Below are 22,830 nucleotides of genomic sequence, written 5' to 3' on the forward strand. Positions count from 1 at the left end.
AAGTCAATCTATACTGTATTACTACTAGTCAAGGATAACCTCGTTTCGCACCTGAATTTTATTGCCGCGAGCGAAGACGATAATGTGGGCGCTCGCAACGTGCATGCCCCGGAGGCCGGCCAGCAGACTCACTCGCGTGCGCGTTTTCTCCTTTCTGCTTCGCCCCGCATGTCCTCCGGGACCACGGTGTCCAGGACAGAACCAGCTCTTTGTGAAAATAAAGATTAGTTTTATTACTATTAGATAAAAGTAGGAGTGCGGAGCGTGGTTGCTGTTGTGCTCGTGTTGATATGTACGCTTGACGCTCGCACGTACTCGCTTGCCCACGCAGCAACCTCGTCTGGGGGAGCGGTTTTCTCGTTCAGAACATAATAAATAACGAAAGCAACAGATTTTATGCTCACTGATCACAGTGGAGAGAAGTGTTAAAGTACGCACATAGCACCAATAAATATTTATTTTCTGCCTTCCGGTGATCAGGACACTGAAGCATGCATGTCTAAGAGTAAATATGTGCTCAGAAACATTGAATGGTTTTACATATTACAGCTCTAAACTTACGCTGCATCACAGTAAGTGTGAATAGATCGGAGCTTTATATGTCTTCTCAGATACAAAATTTTGCTGACGTAAGTTATATTTTTCTAGTAGCCATTAGTCCAGTCTTTCAGCTCTTTGAGAAAACAAAAAAAAATACAGCACTTGCATATTTCAGCTCTAACATACTCTTGTTGTGTTTCAAAACTGCAGGTATCATTCCATGGGTTTCCCAAGACGCCATCTCTCCAAAATGACTGGATCATTGCTGTGAAGAGGGCCCCGCCTTTCAACTTCGCAGGGGCAAAAGTTTGCTCAAGACATTTCACTGCAAGAGATTTCGTGTGCAATGTTGCAAACGGCAGAAAAATGCTCCACACTAATGCCGTACCATCTGTCTTCGCTTTTAAGAAGCCATCAAAACAACGGAAGGCACCGAAGGTTCGGGAAGCCCTGAAGAAGGTATGCCATCCTCCACAACTGCAAGCCGAAAGAGCAAGTGCACCCATTGACGAGGCCCCTGAGGACATCAGCATGGAACTCGAAGACGACACTGAAAACGTTCAAGCACAGCAGATACATCCAGGAGGTGCTCTACAGAATGTAAACACAGAAAATGAAAGGGACAAGGAGCTGCAGAAACTGCGAAGGCACATTGCCTGCCTTGAGCAAGAACTTCTACAGGTGAAGAACAAGAACTACAGACTCGAAGAAGAAAAACAGCTGCTCAAGATATCATGCAACAGCATGACGGCCAAGCTGAGGAGTCCCCTTGACAAGGCAAAAAACAGCAACGACGACTTTCTTTTTTATACTGGACTCCCAAGCTACAAGGTTTTTCAAGCCTTGTTGAAGTATTTGGACCCCGGAGTGCAGGGAAGCCACATACAGTACGGAACGTCGAGCGACGCAGTGACACAGAATCGTTGGCCACCGTTACTCACAGTGGAGGAACAACTCTTCCTCACTCTAGCTAAGCTAAGGTTGGGTTTGTTCGAAAAGGACCTGGCCAACAGATTTAACATCTCTCAGAGCACAGTGAGTAGAATATTTTCAACGTGGGTGAACTTCTTGTTCCTGAGGCTGTGTGAACTGCGCTTGTGGCAGTCAAGAGAACTGATCAACAGAAGAATGCCTGAGGAGTTCAAGAGGTGTTACGGTACTACGAGGGTCATTATCGATGCAACTGAAATCGAAGTAGAAATACCGAGCTCATTCGTCCTCCAGTCGGAGACGTACTCTGTCTACAAATCTACCAACACACTTAAGGGACTAGTGGGCATCTCACCGGATGGGTACATAACCTTTCTCTCTTCCCTTTTCACAGGGTGTATTTCTGACAAAGAGTTAGTGAAGAAGAGTGGGTTTCTGGATTTGCCCTTTGATGACAATGATTCTGTCATGGCCGACAAAGGCTTTAAGATCAGTGACTTGCTCCAGCCTCTGGGGGTGCGACTAAACCTCCCACCATTTGTGAGTGGTGGACACCTCTCTAAGGAAGATGTCGCACTCACAGAGGAGATAGCATCCCTTCGCATCCACGTCGAACGACGAATCCAGCGCATAAAATGTTTTCATATATTCGACAGTGCTCTTCCAATCACGCTTGGTCCACTTGCAAACCAAGTGTGGACCATTTGTTGTATACTTTCTAATTTTCAATCTCCACTGTTACAAAAGCAAGATTAGTTTGTCAGGTTTGAGAGTTCATGTAATACATTTTAGCACTCAAAAGACAAGGACACAAATGCGAGAATCAGACACCAGAGCGCACTGTGGTGTCCGATTCTCGTCTTTGTGTCCTTGTCTTTTGAGCGCCAAAATGTATTCCAAGTTCCAAAACCGCACTGTGATGTCTGATTCGAGTCTTTGTGTCCTTGTCTTTTGAGCGCCAAAATGTATTCCCAAGTTCGAAAACCAACTAGCCCAACAGTCTACTCTACTAGAATTTATTTCTAGTATAATGGGCCCTTTTATCTGTTCAGCACACTTTGGTGTCTGATTCTCGTCTTGTTGTCCTTGTCTTTTGAGCGCTAAAATGTATTCCAAGTTCCAAAACCAACTAGCCCAACAGTCTACTCTACTAAAATTTATTTCTAGTATAGTGGGCCCTTTTATCTGTTCAGCACACTTTGGTGTCTGATTCTCGTCTTTGTGTCCTTGTCTTTAGAGCGCTAAAATGTATTCCAAGTTCCAAAACCAACTTTCCCAACACTCTACTCTATTGAGAGTTCAGGTCGTTAATTGTATTTCTATCATTGCTACACAGCCTGGAGAAGTGTAGAAATAAAAATCAAGAATCATATTTCTCTTTACTTTTCTAGCAGCCTTGCCGTGTCGATTACTCAGTCATAAAAAACGGAAGTGCAACATTAAAATAAAACCTGTCCAGCTTCAACTTTGTCGCATCCCAGAAGGCTTGGTCGAACTTCACCTTAGTAATAATCAGCCAAGAGCTGCTGAACACAACGAAATGCGCCCATGAAAGTCCTGCACAATACATCTGTCCCATCACTTGATAGTATGCACTTGTACTTTTCTTCAAGTACGGCTTTCCGTTCACCATCTCGATGTAGAAGCAGGGGTCGGCGAGGGCACTGCTTAGGGTGCTTGAGCGTTTCGTCCAAGGGCACTTCACCTCCAACACCCCAAACGGAGTGTCCTCATGTGCACAATAGACAAATCTGTCAGGCGTGGCACCAATCCAGGGGGACTGTGGTGGCACCAACAGTCCTGAAGCATGCGTGTGGGGTTGGTACCCAAGAAGGTCCATCACCTCCTCGTAGCGTTCCACTGCTCGTGGCTCGTTCAGAATCCCATACTTGACGGGTGCAGCGTGGCCGATATCCTTCGGCCGTAGCAAGTTGTTCAGTGACACATCACTCCAGGGCTGTTTCCTGTCACATATTCGCTGAAACACTGAGGCAGTTATCCTAAAACGACGGCATTCCTTCCAGAGGTTGCATCGGGACTGCAGGCGTGTGTTAAACTCGAGCTCCCGTGCTGTGTCAGCTGTCAGAACGATGTCCTGCAAAAGAAATGTCAACATTACTTGTAATAGTCCATACTTGATAAAGGCAGAGGTGAAATTGCAGGCAAATTCACTCTGCCAATGGTTACTATACTCCACCATCACAATAAATAAAATAAGTTTACTTTGGCTTAATACAACACAAGAAATAACAAAACAGACGTTTCGCCACCTATCCGGGTGGCATTATCAGTATGCACTGGCCCCAGTGGCGCGGAGAGCCAAAACAAATCCATTTGATTAAAGTGGATTGGTTTTGGCTCTCCCCACCATTGGAACCAGTGCATACTGATTATGCCACCCGGATAGGTGGCGAAACGTCTGTGTTGTTATTTTTTGTGTTGTGTTAAGCCAAAGTAAACTTGTTTCATTATGACTGCCCCTGGCTTTTGGAAAATATTTGCATCACAATAAATGTAAATGAAGCAGAGGCTACAAGTGTGAGCTCAGACGTGTTGCTGTTGAGGCAAGTAAGTGTGCCCCGAATCCGAATGAAAACTCAATATTGCTACAAGTGGCCTACATTTGTATCCACCAAATTTTTTCATTACTGTTTCTGGTTGTTTTATTAAGTGAGTACACCTCGCAGACTATGCGGCTTTTAGAGATGCCTGTGGTGCTGCACACTGCCATAGACCGACACGGTGTTAACAAACAAGCCTGTGTTTGCCCACACCTGGTGTGGGCACTGCGCGAGCATAGAAACCAGATTTGCGTTTGTTGAAGCTTCTGCGCAGGCACCGTGGCAACAACAGCACCACCGTAGAGGCATGATGTCGAAGCCATGTGTTTGTCTATATCTCGGTCAGAAGGGTTAAGGTCCCGACTACCAACCTACGTCGTGTCAAAGTAGCTTTTGCTGGATTTTATGGTATGAAAGTTTGGTAGTACTGTTGGGGTTTCTATAGGTGAGTGGTGTCCTGCAATATGAAATGCCCCACAGAGCATGAGGTATACTCGGGGTCAACTTTCTGTGGCAAATTTATAAGAGCTTGTGTTCTAAGCGTTGAATCAAGTTGTGCATACACACTCCTCATCAAAAATACCACAGAGGGTATAATCCGAGTATAGTGCTGCTCATGTTCGGTCTGTTTGTTTCCTGAAGAAAGTAAATGGTCTGTATGAAAGATTTCACCGTCCCGCTTACCTTCAAGATCATTGGTGTCAAACCACGTTCACTTGGCAGCCACACCTCACTCTCTTCAAATAGGCAAAGCTCTGCTGCATCAGTAGAGCACATAGTGCGCACTTCATCTGATAGTTCGGTGAACACAGTCTTGAACTCGTATCGGAGCTGCTGTTCTGGTAGCTGCACAGCCATCGCAGAGCCGACCGGAGCTGCACCAAACTTCGTGGGCACAAACACTGCACTTTCTGCTTCTAAGAGTACTGCTCCGAACCCTTCAGGGTTCAAACTTAAAAGGTCTTGTGCAAGGTTCAACACCGCTTCCTTTTGTTCGTTCACACTCCTTTTCCTCTTGCGCACATCAAACAGCTTACATGGCAGAGCATCAGACAGCCCGTTTACTTCAACACGCCGCCAGTTCACCTCGAGAACACTTTCTGCAGCCATTCTGTGTCTTGGTCTGCTCCATTGCTGTGGCAGCTCGGTCGGCGACAGCTCAGTGGGTGGGTTGCTGTAGCCATGTTCCGCTAGCAGAGCCAGCATCCGCAAGATTGCCATGGTATGGTTGCAGTAGCCAGCTGCTCCGGCAGGGCAGTTGCAGCTGGTGTGTAGCACCTCGTCTGGTGACAACATCATTTGTACCTTGTAAGGTGGTTGCGTCTTTTTTTGGCTCTTGTAGCAGGTGCCTGTGACTAAGTGGTGTGACTCGCCAGCGCTGCAGCAGAAATACTGGCATTAGTGAAATATGCACAGTTATAGCTCGAAATACACTAACGAAGTGGCAGAAAACGACAAATGCAAAAGTAAAAAAAAAAAAGCAACAAAAAGATGCACACAGGTCCAGACCTCTGTGCTTGAGTAACCTTTGTATCAGGCATGAAGCCAGAATTTTGTTTCGGCAAGAAAGGGAGGGGGGGGGGGGGGGGGGGGCGGGGGGGTGCATCCCTGGCTATGTGTTTGCTCAGCATGTATTTATCCCCCACAATACAAGGCTGCAGCGCAATACGCGATACAGATTTACGAATACAGAAAGTCGTTCTCGAGGGCGCGATAGCCCTGCGGCGGCGAGGATCAAAGCATGCTTTGAAGGAAAGCAATGAGTTGGTAGCATATATCGAGGTGACGAGTGCGGGCGCCCAGATTTAATCGGCACTCAAGGTGCGCGAGCGCACCTTTGTTTCTAGTGCCGAAAAGAGTTGTGCCTCGGTATACAAAAAAACGGTCTGCTAATATTTACATCGCGCTGTTTTGTAACATTCACTTTTAGGACATGCGTGACTATATTTTGTTCGACAAGTGGCCAAAACAAACGACTCGATCATACCAACGCGGAGTTAGTTATCCGCGCTCAAACGCAAGCCGCTTCTCCACAGACTACCAGCTTTCCCGCAGATCGCGAACACGAAAATGGTGAGTAGAAACAACTCCTTCCACATGAAATAGCCACTGTGATAAGTACGGCACAAAAATCTCACCTCGTAGAAACAGGCATCGTCCGCAGGTCGGGCAGATTGACGTACGACTCTGTGACGAACTTGTAGCTGCGCCGGCTCTGCCGGTCGGATGAAGTTCTCGACGAATAAAAGCGGTTTACGTAAGAGCCGTCAACGAACTTCAGCCTGGTGATGTCCGTGGTCCATTCCGGGACGGCAGACGCCATCGCGACTCTTGAAGATTAAACAAAACCAGAGCAGTTACGATTTACGCGGAGAGCGAACACAAACTGACAGCTACGCAGCAGGGAAGCGCTGGCCGGGGAAGCCTCAAAGATGGCGCTGAGGCTGCAATGGTTCGCGCGGCCGTCAAGAGATGGCGCTAATAGTGAATAAGGTCTATATCACGAGCTTGTGGTCATGGTCCATAAAAAAATTGGAATATTTCATAGACTATCAATTTCTCTAGTGAGTCAGATCCACTTGATTCATTTCCGGGGAAAGTGGCGAGTTGTCCACTCCACACCGCCAGGATCGCTTTCTACTTCCGTCTCCCATTTTAGCCCGGAGTTTCCTGTATTATTCTCAACGGTATTTGGTTAGTTTCTCCTCGCGATACCACGGGCTGTCGATAGATGGCGCCACTATGGGTTCGGCGCAAGTTCGAGGCTGTTCGGCGCAGGTATTTTTTTCGTTTTCTCGGGGAAACCTTTTTTTCCAAATCGCTTTTCTTTTTTTTTTTTGCTTCTTTCTTTTTTTTTTTTGGGGGGGGGGGGGTGATGGGCAAGGATGTTTTAATAAATGAGTTGGTACAGCCTGCCTTGACGGGTTTATATTTCAGTATTTATTAACTTAATTCTTACCTGCGGCAGGAAAATCATTGGAGCGGGGACACTCTTTTATCTAAGCAATAAGCACATAATGTTTTTGCTACACAGATATATCAAACAATAAACATATAGATCAGTCTGTAAACGGGTTTATGAGCGGGTGCTGACGCGCGTGTGCGATTATGTTTCGTTACATTAATGCCTAGGGTTGCTATGTAGGCCAGGGATGTTTTTTGGGGCCTTGTTATATTTTTGGGGAGTCGTTTCAAGTTACTGCTGAGCCCGACCTCACTGATCGTATAAACAGGTATATATATATATATATATATATATAAAGTATTTTTTCCACATTCGCATTAAAAGCAAGCAAAGAGGAAAACCTCCCTCCATGACGGAAGAGGTCGGCTTCGCGAGGTCTATTGTATACGCGACGTGACGACCATTTCATGCAACGTCGCCCTAAACACGGCGTTCGTTTCGAAGCGATGTATAGGTTCAAAAAACCTATACATGGCGGCAATCCAGGTATGATGGTACGTGACACTAGGGGCTCTCTTATTTTCACCGCCGTAGAGAAAATAAACGACGGAGCCAGAGCGTTTGGAAAAGTTGTTAGCGATGATTTCCAAACTTGTTATGCGGTCTTTGTTTTGAGTCATTAAATAAACCTGGCTTGACTATTACCCTTTTTTCAATCTTTACCTTTTACTTTCCGAAGCGCGGGAGTCGGACAGTCTTCTGCTCTGTTCAAGAAAAGCTCTGGGGGATTAAACCTTTAACTGTGCACAGTTTGCTACATCCTTAAATGTTTTAACCTCGCTCTCCGAAGCTCCCTTGACAGGAAGGTTTTCGATATAAGGGAACATTCAAGACCGCTGCTCTTTTCCGCTGTTCATCAAACAGTTCGTAATGGACAACGGAAGCACAGTGTAGCATTCCGGATATCGATATTTGTGGTGCCGATCTGAGTGGCTTTAAATATAGATAGATACATTAGTGTGGATTACAAAAGTCTTATTTCGCTGTCCAACAGAGCCACATTTAAACTGCCATTGACGGGTTCACTTCACGTTCAGTTGATTCTGCACAGCAAGCGATACCTAAATTATTTTGGGAAGAACGTAGACTGCTCTATGTCGCCCTACGATATGTTAAAAAGTATGCTAAGCTCCTTATGTTCGATGTTCCCGAGGTACGAAACACTGACGACAGAAGGTCAGTTAAAATGAATGAGCGAAAATGTCTGTATGTTCTGTAACTAGCGGTAGCTTCCTCCATCTAGCATGGCCTTTGAAAAAGCCTGTGTCTAGAGTGCCGTGGTACTCTTGCCAAGCGTTCAAGTGCCTACGTCCGATGGCACTATAAGCACGCATTGGAGTGCCGTCCGAAGGCCCTAAATGGGCTGTGCAGAATTGTGGGTCAGCGCGTTCCGAGAAGCAGAGCCTGCCGGATCCGTGCGCGAAAGAAATCTGATTCACAAAAAAATGTTTTCACCATCGAAGTGCTTCGGAAGTGAGGGAAATGTTGCAAGCGGAAATTTAGAGGACCCAGAGGAAATTAGAGGGTAAATAAATTTAGAGGAATTTAGAAGATAAATAATTTTGCCTTTTAGAGACAGCCACATTTATTTATATGCTCGGTATTGGTACCAATCCAGCCAGCTGAAAGTCATGATGTAGAAAGATTGTGAACTTTAATTTGGTCTCCTGTGTTTGTTAGTTACCGAATCGACAACAGACCAGCACCGATCGACCAGCTCTTTTACGACGCAAATATTTTCGTGAAAAACCTTCAGGGATATAAATAAACACAAAAAAGATAGTGTGGAATGGGCATGCTGCGGACACTAAAGTTCGTTAATATTTTTTTTCCAGTTTTTTATTTATTTATTTTATTTTTTTGTATGTATACATGTTTGCAAGTCCGGTCTCAGGGCGCCGCCATCTTCCTCAGTGGGGTGCGCTCTCGGGAGCGGCCATAATTAGATTACGACGCCTTAGCAAGGCTTCGTAATCGGATTATGACTGGTCCAAGCGCACCCCAGACAGGCAAGATGGCAGCGCCCTGAAGCCGGACTTGCAAACGTGTATGGAGCATTAGTGCAAGCTGGGTGCAAGTAGGGAGCCTTCATGTGCGAAGGCACTCTAGGTGCAAGGTGCGCAAGGAACGAGCGAGGCGCCCGTTGAGTCCGGATTCCCTGGATTACCGCCTTCGGAAGCACACGCTGTCCTGAGTTGCCACACAAAGCCTTTAGTCATGGATCGGGAACTTTATCCCCCGTAAGCTGACAGCGCGGTGGAAACTGCGTGCTTGTTAGACCTAGGGTGCCTTCATGTGCGCTTCGCATAGGGTGATGCCAACTGCCTGTTTCCCTTTCGCACACCCTCGTCCACCGCCATTTTGTTCCTCTCATTGTTTCCCCGTGCGCCGAAAAGTGGCCTTTGTGTCCATCGGTAATCCCATCCGAGGGGGAAAATGCTAATCCTCCCTCCGCGGGTTCCACAACGCTGCCCCGAACTTCTGAGATAAGGTGCTTGTTTCCGGGAGGGTTATAAGCCCCACGGATTATCGCCGAGGGACAAAATGGCTGCTGGTTTGTCGGCAAGTGGTATTACAAAGGATGGCATCACCCTAGCAAAGCGCACATGAAGGCTCCCTAGTTAGACCGTTTGACTGTCAGTCTCGCACCACATGATCACCCCTTCTCCGCATACACACGCGGGGCGAGAGAAGTCAAGCGATAGGAGTCAGGCCACTGAATGGTTGGCTAACGCGTAGCTTCACCGCATTGTCAACTTAGAGTGAACGAAATAAGAGCTCACCACAACAATCAATTTCCGGCCTGTTATCGCCTGACATCATTTTCTGCGCGCGAAACCTCCAACCTTGAAAGCAACAACATCGTTTTGCCTAGGGTGCTTTCATGTGCGCACTAGGGAGCCTTCATGTGCTAGTGCGCACATGAAGGCTCCCTAGTTTTGCCCACGAACAAGCTTCCCGGAACTTTAGAACGGATGCCTTGCGAACGATAAGGGGGGGAGGAGGGGGGGGGGGGGGGGGCTTAGGTAGAGTAGCGCTGCCATAATTTTTTTTTTTTTTAATTCTGCTCTTGATTTTACAAACGGTTTCGGAATATATGACCGAATACCGTTTTGGCATCTCCACAGAACTAAGATTTAGTGACACTATGAATGTGTCATTGATAGTAGGTATTCCATGCGCAATTATGCATACATATATAGGACAACGATAATTTATTATGTTTGAACACGAACAATACATAAATGAATTAATTAATATATTCATAAAAGTATCTGTTTCACATTTGTTTTCTCAAAAAGGTGCCTTTCTCGCGCGCTTCATGGGTAACAACAAAATCATCTAAGTACTGACGTGTGCACTTATATGACAGAAGTTTTAATTTTTCATTATTTTTATACAAAATAACCATACGTTAATTTACCTTAATTACGCTTCTCGATTAAATGTTTCCTATAATAAGGGACGTGCTTAAATGCATTTATGCTTCTGTGCAACCCTGCTGTCATTGCAGCCAAAAAAGCAAACATCTTTTTGATAGGACAGGTCAGGAGTACTTATATTATAAATTTGAAATAAACACCCGTGCCAAAATCACCGGTGCATTTCCAATGAGAGGGGCCGCCATCTCGTGCTCGCCTGGCGTATAAATGATCAGTGACTCGTCATTCGTAATCTATAGATAGTATTTCGGATGAAAACATTATTTCAAAGCAAATGTGGGCGAAATTACAGTCGATGTGCCATAGTGAATCGTTAATTAAACAAGAGTACCATCTACACCAAGTCTATGACGTCGCGTTTAGGCGGTGGCGCAGCCTGTTGAACGGAGCATGGCCGAACGCTTCACACTTTGGGAAATGGGTACATGCCGCGCGTCGTGCGAGGAGCTCTTGTGTGCAAACGCGTGCTTGTTTGCACGCAATGAGTTGGAGTACACTCGATTCAAAGGTCAAAATGTTCGTGAGAGATTATTCAGCGTGAAGTCGGTCTGCCTTTCAAGATTTGCGACACTGGTTCACGCTGTATATGAGACACGCGTAGCTAGTGCAGCACGACCGCTAACCTGAGGTCGTTAACGGGCATCACGCGCCATACTTAGTTTCACCTCCGAATGAACCGCAGATGCTGTGTCGGTGCTTGTGCACCCGCGAGCGCTTGTGTGGCCGCCGAGGCGTCATCCAAAACAATTAGCTCGCGCTTTTAGCACGTGTGACCAACAATGGTCCATGCTGAGGTGAGACGAAGTATTCCTGGTGTTCATAGCACGTTCTGTAGAATGAGCTCGCGCTCCTCGTGCTCCTAGCTCCAACCAGTCAGCGACACGCGCGGGCTAGCGCGTAAACCTCCCTTTGAAACAAAAATTTCTAGCGCAAGCGGTCATTCCGCGAAAACACTTCTGAAGGCTGCACTTTCGTGCCGGTAGCCTTCGCTGTTTAAAGGGGGACCAGCAGAAATATTCTACCGCCTGGCGGAAAGTCCTTCTCGCCCTCTTTCTTTCGTGTATTGTAGCACGGCGAGGCGAAAGGAAATGTCCCTTTCGCGCCGGCTTCTTCTGAGAGGATAAGCATTCTGAGCGACGGGCGATGGGTGCGGCAGCAGTGACCTCGTGAGGTAGCTGCAGCTCCTATCGCGTAATCTGCCCCATGTTTTGGCGCTCACCAAGCCTAGCCCCTCGGATGTAGGTTTTACGGAGCTGCAAGGCTGCGCCCGCGCAGTCACCGAATTTCAGCTTTCGAAGGTCTTTGGTTTAGCCCGTGGCAAAGTAAACGCATACTTGACAGCTGTGATGCATTCCCGCACCCATTGAAGGAACGTTTCATAGATATTTTCGGTTGATCAAGGAGCTCAAAACACATGCGCGAGAAGTGGTGACTTGAATATGTAAGGATGACTTACATCTTCACAAAACATTCTATCTTAAAAAAAAACGGCTTATCACGCTCAAACCTGCCTCAAATTGGTATCGAAGGAAAAAAAAACGATGAACCAGGCGCGGGCATCTCGTAGAAGGCCTCTGTCTTCTAGCAGGGAGCACAAATATTGTGCGCATAACTCACACTATATGATGGCCAACGAATGTAGGTGACATTTATATTGACGCATCCCAGCAACCACATGAGGTAAGAAGGCAGCAATGGTGTGTGTCGAATCGTACTATCGATAGTTTTTCGATAGTCAACTATCGATAGTATTTATTACTACCAATTGTCACATTTTTGGTGGCTATGGAGACTATCGATAGTACTATTGATAGTTTTGCACCACTACAAGAGCGAACACAATTGCCACACCGCCGCTCGCCTGACCTTCCTCCTCTTTTCACCCAAACTCCCGTCTTCGTCATCACTGAAAGCTGAACCAAAGTTGGAATGGTAAGTTCTTGGGCTAGTTGGTGTCCGATTTGAAAAAAATAAAGCGAGAAAAAGAAAAAAAGGGAGCGACGAAAACTGCTAGTGTCGGAAAACTATCGATAGTAAACTGTCGACAGTACTGTCGATAGGTTTACCATTGTCGACTAACAATAGTTTTCCAATAGTCGATTAACGATATTTTTCCGATCGTCGAGTATCGATAGTTTTTCTATAGGCGACTATCGATAGTACTATCTGTGGAGGCAGCCTAGAAAGCGACCAGCCAAGTCGGAGTCACATTGCAAAACTGTTTTAATTCTCGAGCAGAAAGAGAGAGAGAGAAAAGAGAAGAAAAGAAACGAACAAACCAACAGACAGACAGAGCGCGCGCAGCATAGCGCGCGCTCTTGGCGCGTGCCGTTCGGCAGCGGTGCAGGTGTAAGGGGCCGCTGCCACAGATGCCAGCAGAGAAGGAACAAACAAAAGAGGGAAGAATTTAGATCGTACAACTAAACATAACATTTTCCCCTTCCTTCTTTTTTTTTTTTTTTTTAAGAGTGTAGGAACAAAACGATGACAAAAACATTATGCACGCATTTACAAGAGCAAAAATCAAGATCATGATAAGCGCGTGAAAAATGTCCCCGACGACCGCAGTTGTCGCAGTGCTGACCTCTCGCTGGGCAGACGTCATAGCCCCTGCAGTGTTCCTGACCCTAACCGCAGTTGGGACATGCTCTTCCGTAGCCGTAGTTCCGCCTTGGAGATGGTTGCCGCCGCGGTGATTCGAAACGCACCGAACGCCGAAACGCCGATCGTCCAGGGCTCTGTTGACGACTGTCACGGTCGAAACCACCATAGCCGCTACGGCTGCAGGTTACGCAGCTCTGCTGGCTAGGCGAGCGCGAAGCGCGTGCGTTCACTGACCGGGCTGAAGCAGCTGAAGAACGCCCCGTCGGAGATCGCACAGGTGACTCACGGCGCGAGCGCCACGGCTCGTGCAAAGATGACATCATCGGCTGAGGTTGACTCGTTGCGCGCCCTGTGACGTGGCAGGTCACGTGCTCCTCCGACGCCGTCGACGGCGCAGCTGGCGCAGTTGCCGATGCCCATTCTCGAACTTCCCGGCGTGAGCGTTCCAAATTAAGGACAAGGGGCACTGACACATCAAAGTCATATTTTATTTTACTATCCGAAACGATTGAAAACAATGCCGGGAGATTACCCTCAAAATTTGAAACTTGGGAATTCCGTATTTCTGAATTAAAAAAACAATTTCCAAATGCCGAATTCGAAGTTCCCGCGCGATCCGCGCCAGTGCAGTGAGTCAAATTTTGCGGTCTCCTGCGACTCGACTTTCTATCAGACCTCCGCTCCACGCTGTGAAGCTAAGCGCCGTTGCTACCGCGACCCGAAGCGAGGAGGAGGCGAGCAGGCGGGATAGAAGGGTGCCGGCGCGGGAAAAAAACCGGTTTCGTCCCCGACTCGCCGATAATCCTCTGCTCGAGCGCCGCCAAGTTTTCCGAGGTTTCCGAGGGAGCATACAAATCCAGGAAGCGACATCACACCGAAATCTTATTTTCAGTATTTCAAAAAGAAAGGCCGTAGTGCGTTCGTAATTGCGTTAAAAAACATGTTTTACGATTGCCGTTATTAAATGTTATAGAAAGGTCGCCTACAAAGCTTCTAAATTTCCTGAATTTTGACGTCACCGATCAAAAGAAGCAAGGAGGTGAGCGCGGGAAATATAAACGCCAAAAATAAAGAGGCGCGCGCGCGCGCGGGGAAATTTTTTTTCGCGATGCGGTTTTTTTTGCGTGTGTATGACTATAATTTGCATCGTTTTAGACAATAAAAATGAATACGACCTTTGGGGTGTCAGTGCCCCTTTAAGGACAGTCTGTAAGGCCACGCTGAACGGCAGCGCGGCGTCAAGTACCAGGCGTTCTTGAATCTCTGCGGAAGCAGCACCCACCATGAACTGTCGGCGGATGACGGCCTCGGTGTCGGCACCGAAGTTCGCCGGCACGGCCAATGCTCGGAGTGCTGAGAGAAAGTCGCGCAGAGATTCTCCTTCTTGCTGTTTTCTCATGTGAAACCGGAGTTGTTGCAGGGTCTCGTTGACCGGCTGCGAAAATTCAGCCTCGAGGGCCGTGAGGGTCTCTCTATACACGTCGCGAGACGCTTGCCGGGCTTGCTGACCGTCTCCCGCCGGTGACGTTGCTGGCGCCGGTCCAACGGGAGCTGGTAGAGAGTCATAGATGCGCTGGCCTTCGACTCCCAGGCAGTTGAGCAGCTTTGCTTGGCGTCGTTCGGCGGAATATTCCTGAGCGCCAGTAGCCAATATGTATCGCTCGAACATTCGTAGCCACGATTTCCACGGTATCGGTGGCGTACCGGCCTTGTCCAGGAAGTTTGGTGGTGGCCGGTCACAGTCAGCCATGCTTGCGGCTAAGATGTCGGCTCAGGAATCGAGGAGGACGTTCGAAATGGAACGGCCATTGACAAACAGCAACCGAGGTTCCCTGGTGAGCCCGGAATTCGTCGGAAGCAGGAGTCGTCGCGACGCCAGGCACCCCCGCCGAGCTTATGCCGAACGACGCACGTTTCCTCTGGGAGTGAGAGTGCCCAGGTTCAGCACCTGTAGTATTTCAATTTTTTCATTTAAGTAGTTCTCGCCACACTAACCAGATGGCGCCACCGTTACACCATTGTCCGTGTTATCAGGGTTGCGTCCCCGTGGCGCTCAACCCCCACGTTGTTGACCGTTAAATAAATGAGTTACGACCCAGCCACCGTCGTCGCCGGACGTCCGTCTCTCTCCGTCCGGGGCTCCCGCGCCCGGCCCCGCCGGCGCCCGCCGTTCACCTCTTCGGCATGTAAGACCCCTCGTTTTCCGCAGGCCCACGCAGGCCCTGCTCTTCTTTATTTTCACGGGTGTCCGAGTTTTTCATTAATACAACATTTTTGGCGACGAGGAATTTACTACATTTTGGCGACCGAGCATGGGATAATTTTTTTTTTTCTCCGCATTTCGAACCCCGCCGTACCCCGCGTCTAGACGGGACGTGCATTTTTTTTTTAACAAGGAACGGCGCTTTTTTCAAGATGGCGGCTGCGCAGGGTCGCGTTCCCGCCGAATTTCTCCCCACGCCCGGCGAACCGTCAATGCCGTGGCAAACTTGGAAGCGCGGCTTCCTCAACTACCTCGAGGCGATCGACGCCGAGGATTTTCCGCCGAAACGCAAGAGGGCGATTTTATTTTCATTTCTCGGCGATGAAGGCAATCGCGTCGTAGAAGCGTTCAACCTAGCGGGTCCAGCCGTCAACGCGGCACAAGATGAGTTTCAGGGTTTGTTGTCCGTTTTGGATACCCACTTCGCTTCCGCTCAAAACGTCGTAGTTGAGCGTAGAAAGTTCGCCATGAGGGTCCAGGGTCCAGAAGAGACCGTCCTCGAGTATCTTGGGGCGCTTAGACGCCTAGCATCGTTCTGCGACTACGGAGAGTCGTTGGAGAGCCGCGTCGCAGAAATGTTTATTTCGGGGATCCGTAACGCGGAAGTCTAAGATCGTTTAATCAGAGAGTCCGACGGAACTAAGGCACCTAGCCTCGAGCGTGCTGTCCAGTTAGCGCAGCAGTTCGAGCGGACGTCTCGTGATTGCGATCACTTCCGACGCTTGTCGTTAGACGCAAGTCCGAACACGCCGCACGTGGTCGATCGGATTCAAGATGGACGCGGTCGCGACCGGAATGGTCAACATGGCGGGCAGTCACCCCGCCACCGCGGGTCTTCTTCCCCGCGGCGTGAGCGTCTTCCTCCTCCCCCTTCCCCGTCAACACGCGAGCCATCTCGCTCCTCTCGTCCGAGGCGCGAGCCTCCCCCTCCTTCGTCGGGACGCGAGCGGCCCTTTCCTCCTTTCCCGCCGCGTCGAGAGCGCGACCGCCGGCAGTCGCGAGCTCCCTCCCGACCGTTCTTCCGTGCGCGCCGACGCGATCCTCCCCCCTGGGCGCGTCGTGTCGTTCGCGACGACGGTTGTTTTTTCTGTGGCAGACGAAGCCACCCCCGGGATGAGTGCCCAGCATCCGGAGCCACATGTTTCTCGTGTGGCCGTGAGGGACATTTTGCAAATGTGTGTCGAAGCCGTCCGAGGCACGACCGGGATCATCGACAACTGGCCCTTCCTGCTGGCCGGCGGGTCTCTGCCCGCGACTACTACCAGCATCGGCAAGCAAGGCCTGGTCCTACAAGGATTCAAGGCATCACCCTCCCGGACTACGAGCTCCCAGCAACAATCTACACCGTCGCGCCGCCCGATGATTTTCCGGAGCGGTGCCGTTTCTGTGGTGGCCCCTGCCACCCGAGGAAGTTTTGTCCGGCTGCCCACCGTCGCTGCTTCTCCTGCCAGAAGCAAGGTCATCTAGACCGTGTATGCGAGAGTCGGCCCCGGTGGCCACGACTCGACCGTGGGGGGCCTAGCAACCCTCCCACCGTGTTCGCGTCCGCCCACCGGAGGCATCACTTTTCGATGCGTCACTTTCCGGCCAGCCCGGACACCACCAATCCAGACCCTGAAGGTCAACATCCTGACTCCGGCCTGAGTCCCGAGGCCCCTCCTCCTTTTCCTGAGGATCCTGTTCCAGCTGGGAGTCCCCTCCCCGAGGGTCCTGCTGAGGTGCAACCCGTGCCCGAGGAGAATGCTCAGTCCTCTGAGCAGAGCCTGACTCCTGGGACGTCGCCAGACAGCAGCTGGTCAGAAGCCAGCTGGTCCTCCAGCCACACAGAAACGGCCACTGAGGGCGCAGCTTCCGGCACCTCCTTCGAAGGTGCACCAGTTCCGGTGCCAGCGCCGTCCCCAGTGAGAGTGCCATCGGCATCAGGCAGTGAGCCAACACCCCCGTTGGATCCTCCGGAAACCCAGGGCCAAGGTCCCGACACATCCACTCCCCGGCAAGAGAGTCGCAAGCGTTCAGGTCGACGACCGCCGGGACGATTTAAAAGCTATGTGATGACTCTAAAGGACCTTTTAAGTTAATTTCAACAAGTGTATCTAGGAATCAAAGGACATTAATCAGAACCAACCTCAGTGAATTCTTTTTTGTGTGTGGTGACAGACATTTCAGAAGACAACTACTTCGAGTGCTACTACATGTCCATGAACATTTTTTTTATGTGAAGTTTTCGCTTTTTATTTCCTGCAGCATGCAGTAAGCACTGTATAACTGGCTACTCGCCCAGTGTCATGCCTTAATTTTTGTTTCATTGCCAAATGTCTTGCCCAATTTTCATTTTTGCCCTAAGGTTTCAGCCTTGCTGGAGATGTCATGTGTTTTACACTGCATTTTTTCACATCGCTTAGACACCATTGTCGTAATTGTCAAGCTATGCTTTGCATTTTCCATTTTGTCTCCATTGAACACTTTAACTGATACAGTCAGTTCAGCCTTTTCTTTCCCCAGTTGTTTCCTTTTCTCAGAAACTATAGCTGCTTTTGTACAGACAGCCTTCAGTTTTTTTTTCCTAAGAGAGGGAAGGATAGGCATTTATTTTTTTTAAGGAAAGGAAAGTGTAGTATTTCAATTTTTTCATTTAAGTAGTTCTCGCCACACTAACCAGATGGCGCCACCGTTACACCATTGTCCGTGTTATCAGGGTTGCGTCCCCGTGGCGCTCAACCCCCACGTTGTTGACCGTTAAATAAATGAGTTACGACCCAGCCACCGTCGTCGCCGGACGTCCGTCTCTCTCCGTCCGGGGCTCCCGCGCCCGGCCCCGCCGGCGCCCGCCGTTCACCTCTTCGGCATGTAAAACCCCTCGTTTTCCGCAGGCCCACGCAGGCCCTGCTCTTCTTTATTTTCACGGGTGTCCGAGTTTTTCATTAATACAACATTTTTGGCGACGAGGAATTTACTACAGCACCCTCGTCGCCAAAACTGTGGAGGCAGCCTAGAAAGCGACCAGCCAAGTCGGAGTCACATTGCAAAACTGTTTTAATTCTCGAGCAGAAAGAGAGAGAGAGAAAAGAGAAGAAAAGAAACGAGCAAACCAACAGACAGACAGAGCGCGCGCAGCATAGCGCGCGCTCTTGGCGCGTGCCGTTCGGCAGCGGTGCAGGTGTAAGGGGGCCGCTGCCACAGATGCCAGCAGAGAAGGAACAAACAAAAGAGGGAAGAATTTAGATCGTACAACTAAACATAACACTATCGATAGTTTTTCGATAGTCGACTATCGATTGTCAGAATTTTGGCGACTATCGATACTATCGATAGTACTATCGATAGTTTTGCACCACTAGTGTCGATAATAAAAAGTTTTAGTGGAGCGTCTTTAGCTCTTGGATAACCGCACCCTACAAACAATATAAGCTATAACCTTTTTGTCAGCATTCTTGATCGAGTGCGGCTATCGAAGCGTCTGGTGTTATAGTTCAACGTTGCTTAAATCGGTGCTATAGCACGTGCTGCCACTTTAAAGTATTTTTGAGGCATTAAAGATTAAAAAAATCAAATGTAGCCGATTTTTTTAACATGATACGCGTTTGTAATTTGTCTTTGCAAACGCATTTTAGGTATACTGCCACACAGTTAGCACTGACAAACTATTACCGTACTTTCTAATTTTGTTTTTTAGAAATAAATGATGTTTAGAAAACTGTCATGCAACTATCCAACCTAAGTGGCAGAGCTCAGTGCTAGACAATACATGTTGCTGGGCAGAAATAGTAAAAAGCGCCGATGTCGCGTTCGGGCTAAAAGTGCCACGTAATGCACACGTACCACTACAAGTGCGTCCGGACATTTCTTCGAATGCCGTTTCATCGAATACCGTTTCATCGAAGCCGTTTCATCGAACACCGTTTCATCGAACGCCGTTTCCTCGAAAGCCGCTTCATAGAAGCCGTTTCCTCGAACACCTTTTCATCCAACAACGTTACAGTCTGTAATATTTTGGAATTTAATTTTTATACACAACTTCATCTAATTTTTTTTTTTTTTTTTTTTTGTGTGTGTGTGTGTGTGTTTCTGTCTTTATATCACTGGGTGCAGTGGCGAGATAAGTTCCATCGTGAACATATCCTGCTTCGAGAAGAAAGCCTCCATGAAACAATGACGCCTCTCCATGTCACATGAAACAATTAAAAATGAGACAAAAACAGAAAGCACAGACACTTAAAAGTGTTTTAGGTGTCCTTTATTTGCAGCGTCGTGGTTTTAGTCATGTATGTACACGAGAAAGCTTTTCAGTAAGTCGCACACCCAATTGTTTTTATTTCTTTTTATGACAGATGCTTTTATTTTTTGTAAATTGACACCACCTTCAAAACAATTTCACAAATTAAGTGACTACCTTAGTCTTAAGAAATGCAAGGTGAAACATCTATAAAGCACTGTTATGCCCCAAAACTCGGTACAGAGCCATAACAGAAAAATTCGATGTGACGGCCCTTGGCGATTCGATGAAACGGCGTTCGGTGAAATGTCCGTTCATTCGATGAAACGGCTTTCGATGAAATGGCGTTCGACGAAATGTCCGCTACCCCGCTACAAGATCAGCGCAAGCATAATATGGCAATGGATTTATTACACAATTTGTTTTAATAGATGAAAGGTTTCAAGAAATCGTTGCAGCACCTTGATTATTACAGCTGACAACGAGTCACACTTACTAACGGCTTTGGCTTGCGTTATCAAGTCGTCAAAAGCAGTCATTTCCGTGGGGGTACCCTTTCCGTGGGTTCAGAAAAAGTGAGGTTCAGGCTTGGTCGGAGATTGCTACAGTTACACTCGTACGCTTTTTCAGTTCTATGTCGCATATATAAGCTTCGTGCTCAAATAAACAGGGGCATCTGACTTTTCGCTCATCTTGGCATTTAGCGCGACTATTAACAAGTTCTAAAACAGACAAAGAAAAAGTGATTTAATTATCTCAGGATTATAGGTTGAGCGAAATATTTACAAAGTTCGAGGTTCCCTGAGTCGTCTTTTGTATTCAATTCCCCCTCCCCTCACCACCACTTCCTTCCTCTAAATAAACAACGTAGATTATTTTATGAACCACCAGTAATAGAGCGTACTCGCAAAACGTCTATTTAATGTAAGAAAGCGTAAGTTAAAGGCCTTGTTTAAATGTTCGAGCAATGAACTGGTCTTCTTACTGTGCGTGACGCAGCTAGCACGAACCCAATATTGACATTTTTACGCAAGGGCCATGCAGAATTTAGTATATAAGAATAAATTGATGCCTCGTAAGTTGGTGCCCAACGGAAGCACTCGTTATCGAATTGCTTGTTTAAAAATAACAACTTTTCAACCATAAAAATAAAACAAAACAACACCACTTTTTTGGGGGCCACTAAATTTACTGATTCACTGCGTTAGCGTTGATTGTGCAGCGGTATGCGTACATTACGCGACACTGTTAGCACAAACACGACATTGGCGCTGTTTGCTATTTTCCCCAGCAATGTATCGACTCGCACTAAAATCTACCGCTTAGGTTGGATACTCGCATTAACAGTTTCCTAAACATCATTCACTTCTAACAAGAAAAAAAGTGGGAAACACCGGCGATAGTTTGTTTGTGCTAACTGCGTGGCGTAGGGTACCTAAAAGGTTTTTACAATGTTAAATACAATTCTGTGTCGCGTTGAAAAAAATTTTCTGCTTTTGCTTTAGTTTCTTTGAGACACCGCAAATACTTCGAAGCCTGGCGGTCCGTGCTATGGTACCGATACAAGCAACATTCAACCATAACACGACACGCTAGACTCGCCAAAAAGGGTCTTAATATTGTATTTTCCGCTCCATAGCCGCACTCGATAAAGAATGTAAACAGCGAGTCTAGCTTACATTTCGTTGTGGGGTATGGACCGTACGGTTATCTAAGTGGCTAAAAGCGACCCACTAAAACTTTCTAAAATTGACATCCACCCTTGATGCCCTCTCACCTCAAGTGGTGTTTGGGAATGTGTAAATATGAATTTCATACATTTTGCTGGCCATCATGTTCTGCGAGTTAGGCACACAACAGGGTATTTTAGTAAATCGTTTTCAAAGGCCCGCTGCCACCTCAGGCGCGCGCTTCAGAGAATGCATCGAAGTGGCAGCGCGAGCTCCCGCTGAATATAGCGTGGCCTGAAAACATAGTCTGCTAAAGTTCTCCAATAATTTGTGCTCGCTGCTAAAAAACAGAGACCTTCTAGAAGATGCCCGCGCCTGGTACATCGTTTTCTTTTCCATCGATCCCAATTTGAGGCAGGTTTGAGCGTGATAAGCCGTTTTTTTAAGATGGAATGTTTTGTGAAGATGTAAGTCATCCTTACATATTCAAGTCACCACTTCTCGCGCATGTGTTTTGAGCTCCTTGATCAACCGAAAATATCTATGAAACGTTCCTTCAATAGGTGCGGGGATGCATCACAGCTCTCAAGTATGCGTTTACTTTGCCACGGGCTAAACCAAAGACCTTCGACAGCTGAAATTCACTGACTGCGCGGGCGCAGCCTTGCAGCTCCGTAAAACCTACATCCGAGGGGCTAGGCTTGGTGAGCGCCAAAAAATAGGGCAGATTACGCGATAGGAGCTGAAGCTACCTCACGAGGTCACTCAGGGTCACTGCTGCCGCACCCATCGCTCGTCGCTCAGAATGGGGATTTTCTCTGCTTATCCTCTCAGAAGAAGCCGGCGCAAAAGGGACCTTTCCCCTCGCCTCGCCGTGCTACAATACACGAAAGAAAGAGGGCGAGAAGGACTTTCCGCCAGGCGGTAGAATATTTCTGCTGGTCCCCCTTAAACAAGGGCAAGAAAGGAGTTGAAAAATGTAGGAAGTCTGTGAAGAGAAAGCACTGTGACAGGAGTTCGTGAAATGTTAGAATTTATACGAAAGATTACAGGTGAGTTTGAAGCCTAAATCAACTGTACTTAAATACAGATTTCTGGGATCAGTGAATTTCGGAGCCTACTTTTCGTAGGGAGGCTCGGCTGCTGATGACCAAGTTTAAATAGTGATAATAAATAACACATGTTTAAAAAGGTACCATCGAAACAAGTTTGATGAATCAAGATCCAGTGCTCACATTCGGCGCTTCTCACGTGCATTCTTTCTGCCGGACGCGGACCTGAGTTGGTCCCGGCGCTCGCCTGGCACTCCGATGAAAACAGTTTTTTTTTTCCCCCGTTTTGTCTGTCGCGATCACTGTTCGTTTCTCCTCACTGGCACCGCAAACTCGCGACCGCTATCTGCTTTTCGCTGTCATAGGAGACTTTTCTTTCAAAGATAGATCTTTTCTGCGTGTACTGTGCCTGCTAAAACAGATGTGGTTGCGAAGTGTCGGACCGCGTATACTGCTAGAAATGACCGGACTGAACTGCACACACAAGAGAAACAGAGTCCCGCTCCTTTGCTTTCATGTTCCTGAATGCTTTGACATAAGCTTTCGGGAACTGGGTTAGTTTCACGTTTCGCAGTTTAGTGTTCAGTGG

The 22,830-nt window shown here is 47.8% G+C and overlaps 1 protein-coding gene and 2 pseudogenes across 1 annotated transcript; 2 read left to right on the plus strand and 1 right to left on the minus strand.

The window, feature by feature from the left end:
• The first annotated feature begins 511 nt into the window (after window positions 1-511).
• On the plus strand, window positions 512-2,192 carry LOC121838433. The gene is made up of 4 exons (XM_042294703.1): window positions 512-572; window positions 716-1,696; window positions 1,865-2,010; window positions 2,127-2,192. The coding sequence occupies exons 1-4, from the start codon at window positions 512-514 to the stop codon at window positions 2,190-2,192; spliced, it is 1,254 nt and encodes a 417-aa protein (XP_042150637.1).
• Window positions 2,193-12,901: 10,709 nt separating this feature from the next.
• On the minus strand, window positions 12,902-14,820 carry LOC121838434 (annotated as a pseudogene).
• A 170-nt stretch (window positions 14,821-14,990) lies between these two features.
• Window positions 14,991-17,384, plus strand: LOC115323911 (annotated as a pseudogene).
• The last annotated feature ends 5,446 nt before the right edge of the window (window positions 17,385-22,830 follow it).

The sequence above is a fragment of the Ixodes scapularis genome, unplaced genomic scaffold (assembly GCF_016920785.2).
Source record: "Ixodes scapularis isolate PalLabHiFi unplaced genomic scaffold, ASM1692078v2 PGA_scaffold6__148_contigs__length_123643588, whole genome shotgun sequence".
NCBI classification, from domain to species: Eukaryota; Metazoa; Arthropoda; class Arachnida; order Ixodida; family Ixodidae; genus Ixodes; species Ixodes scapularis.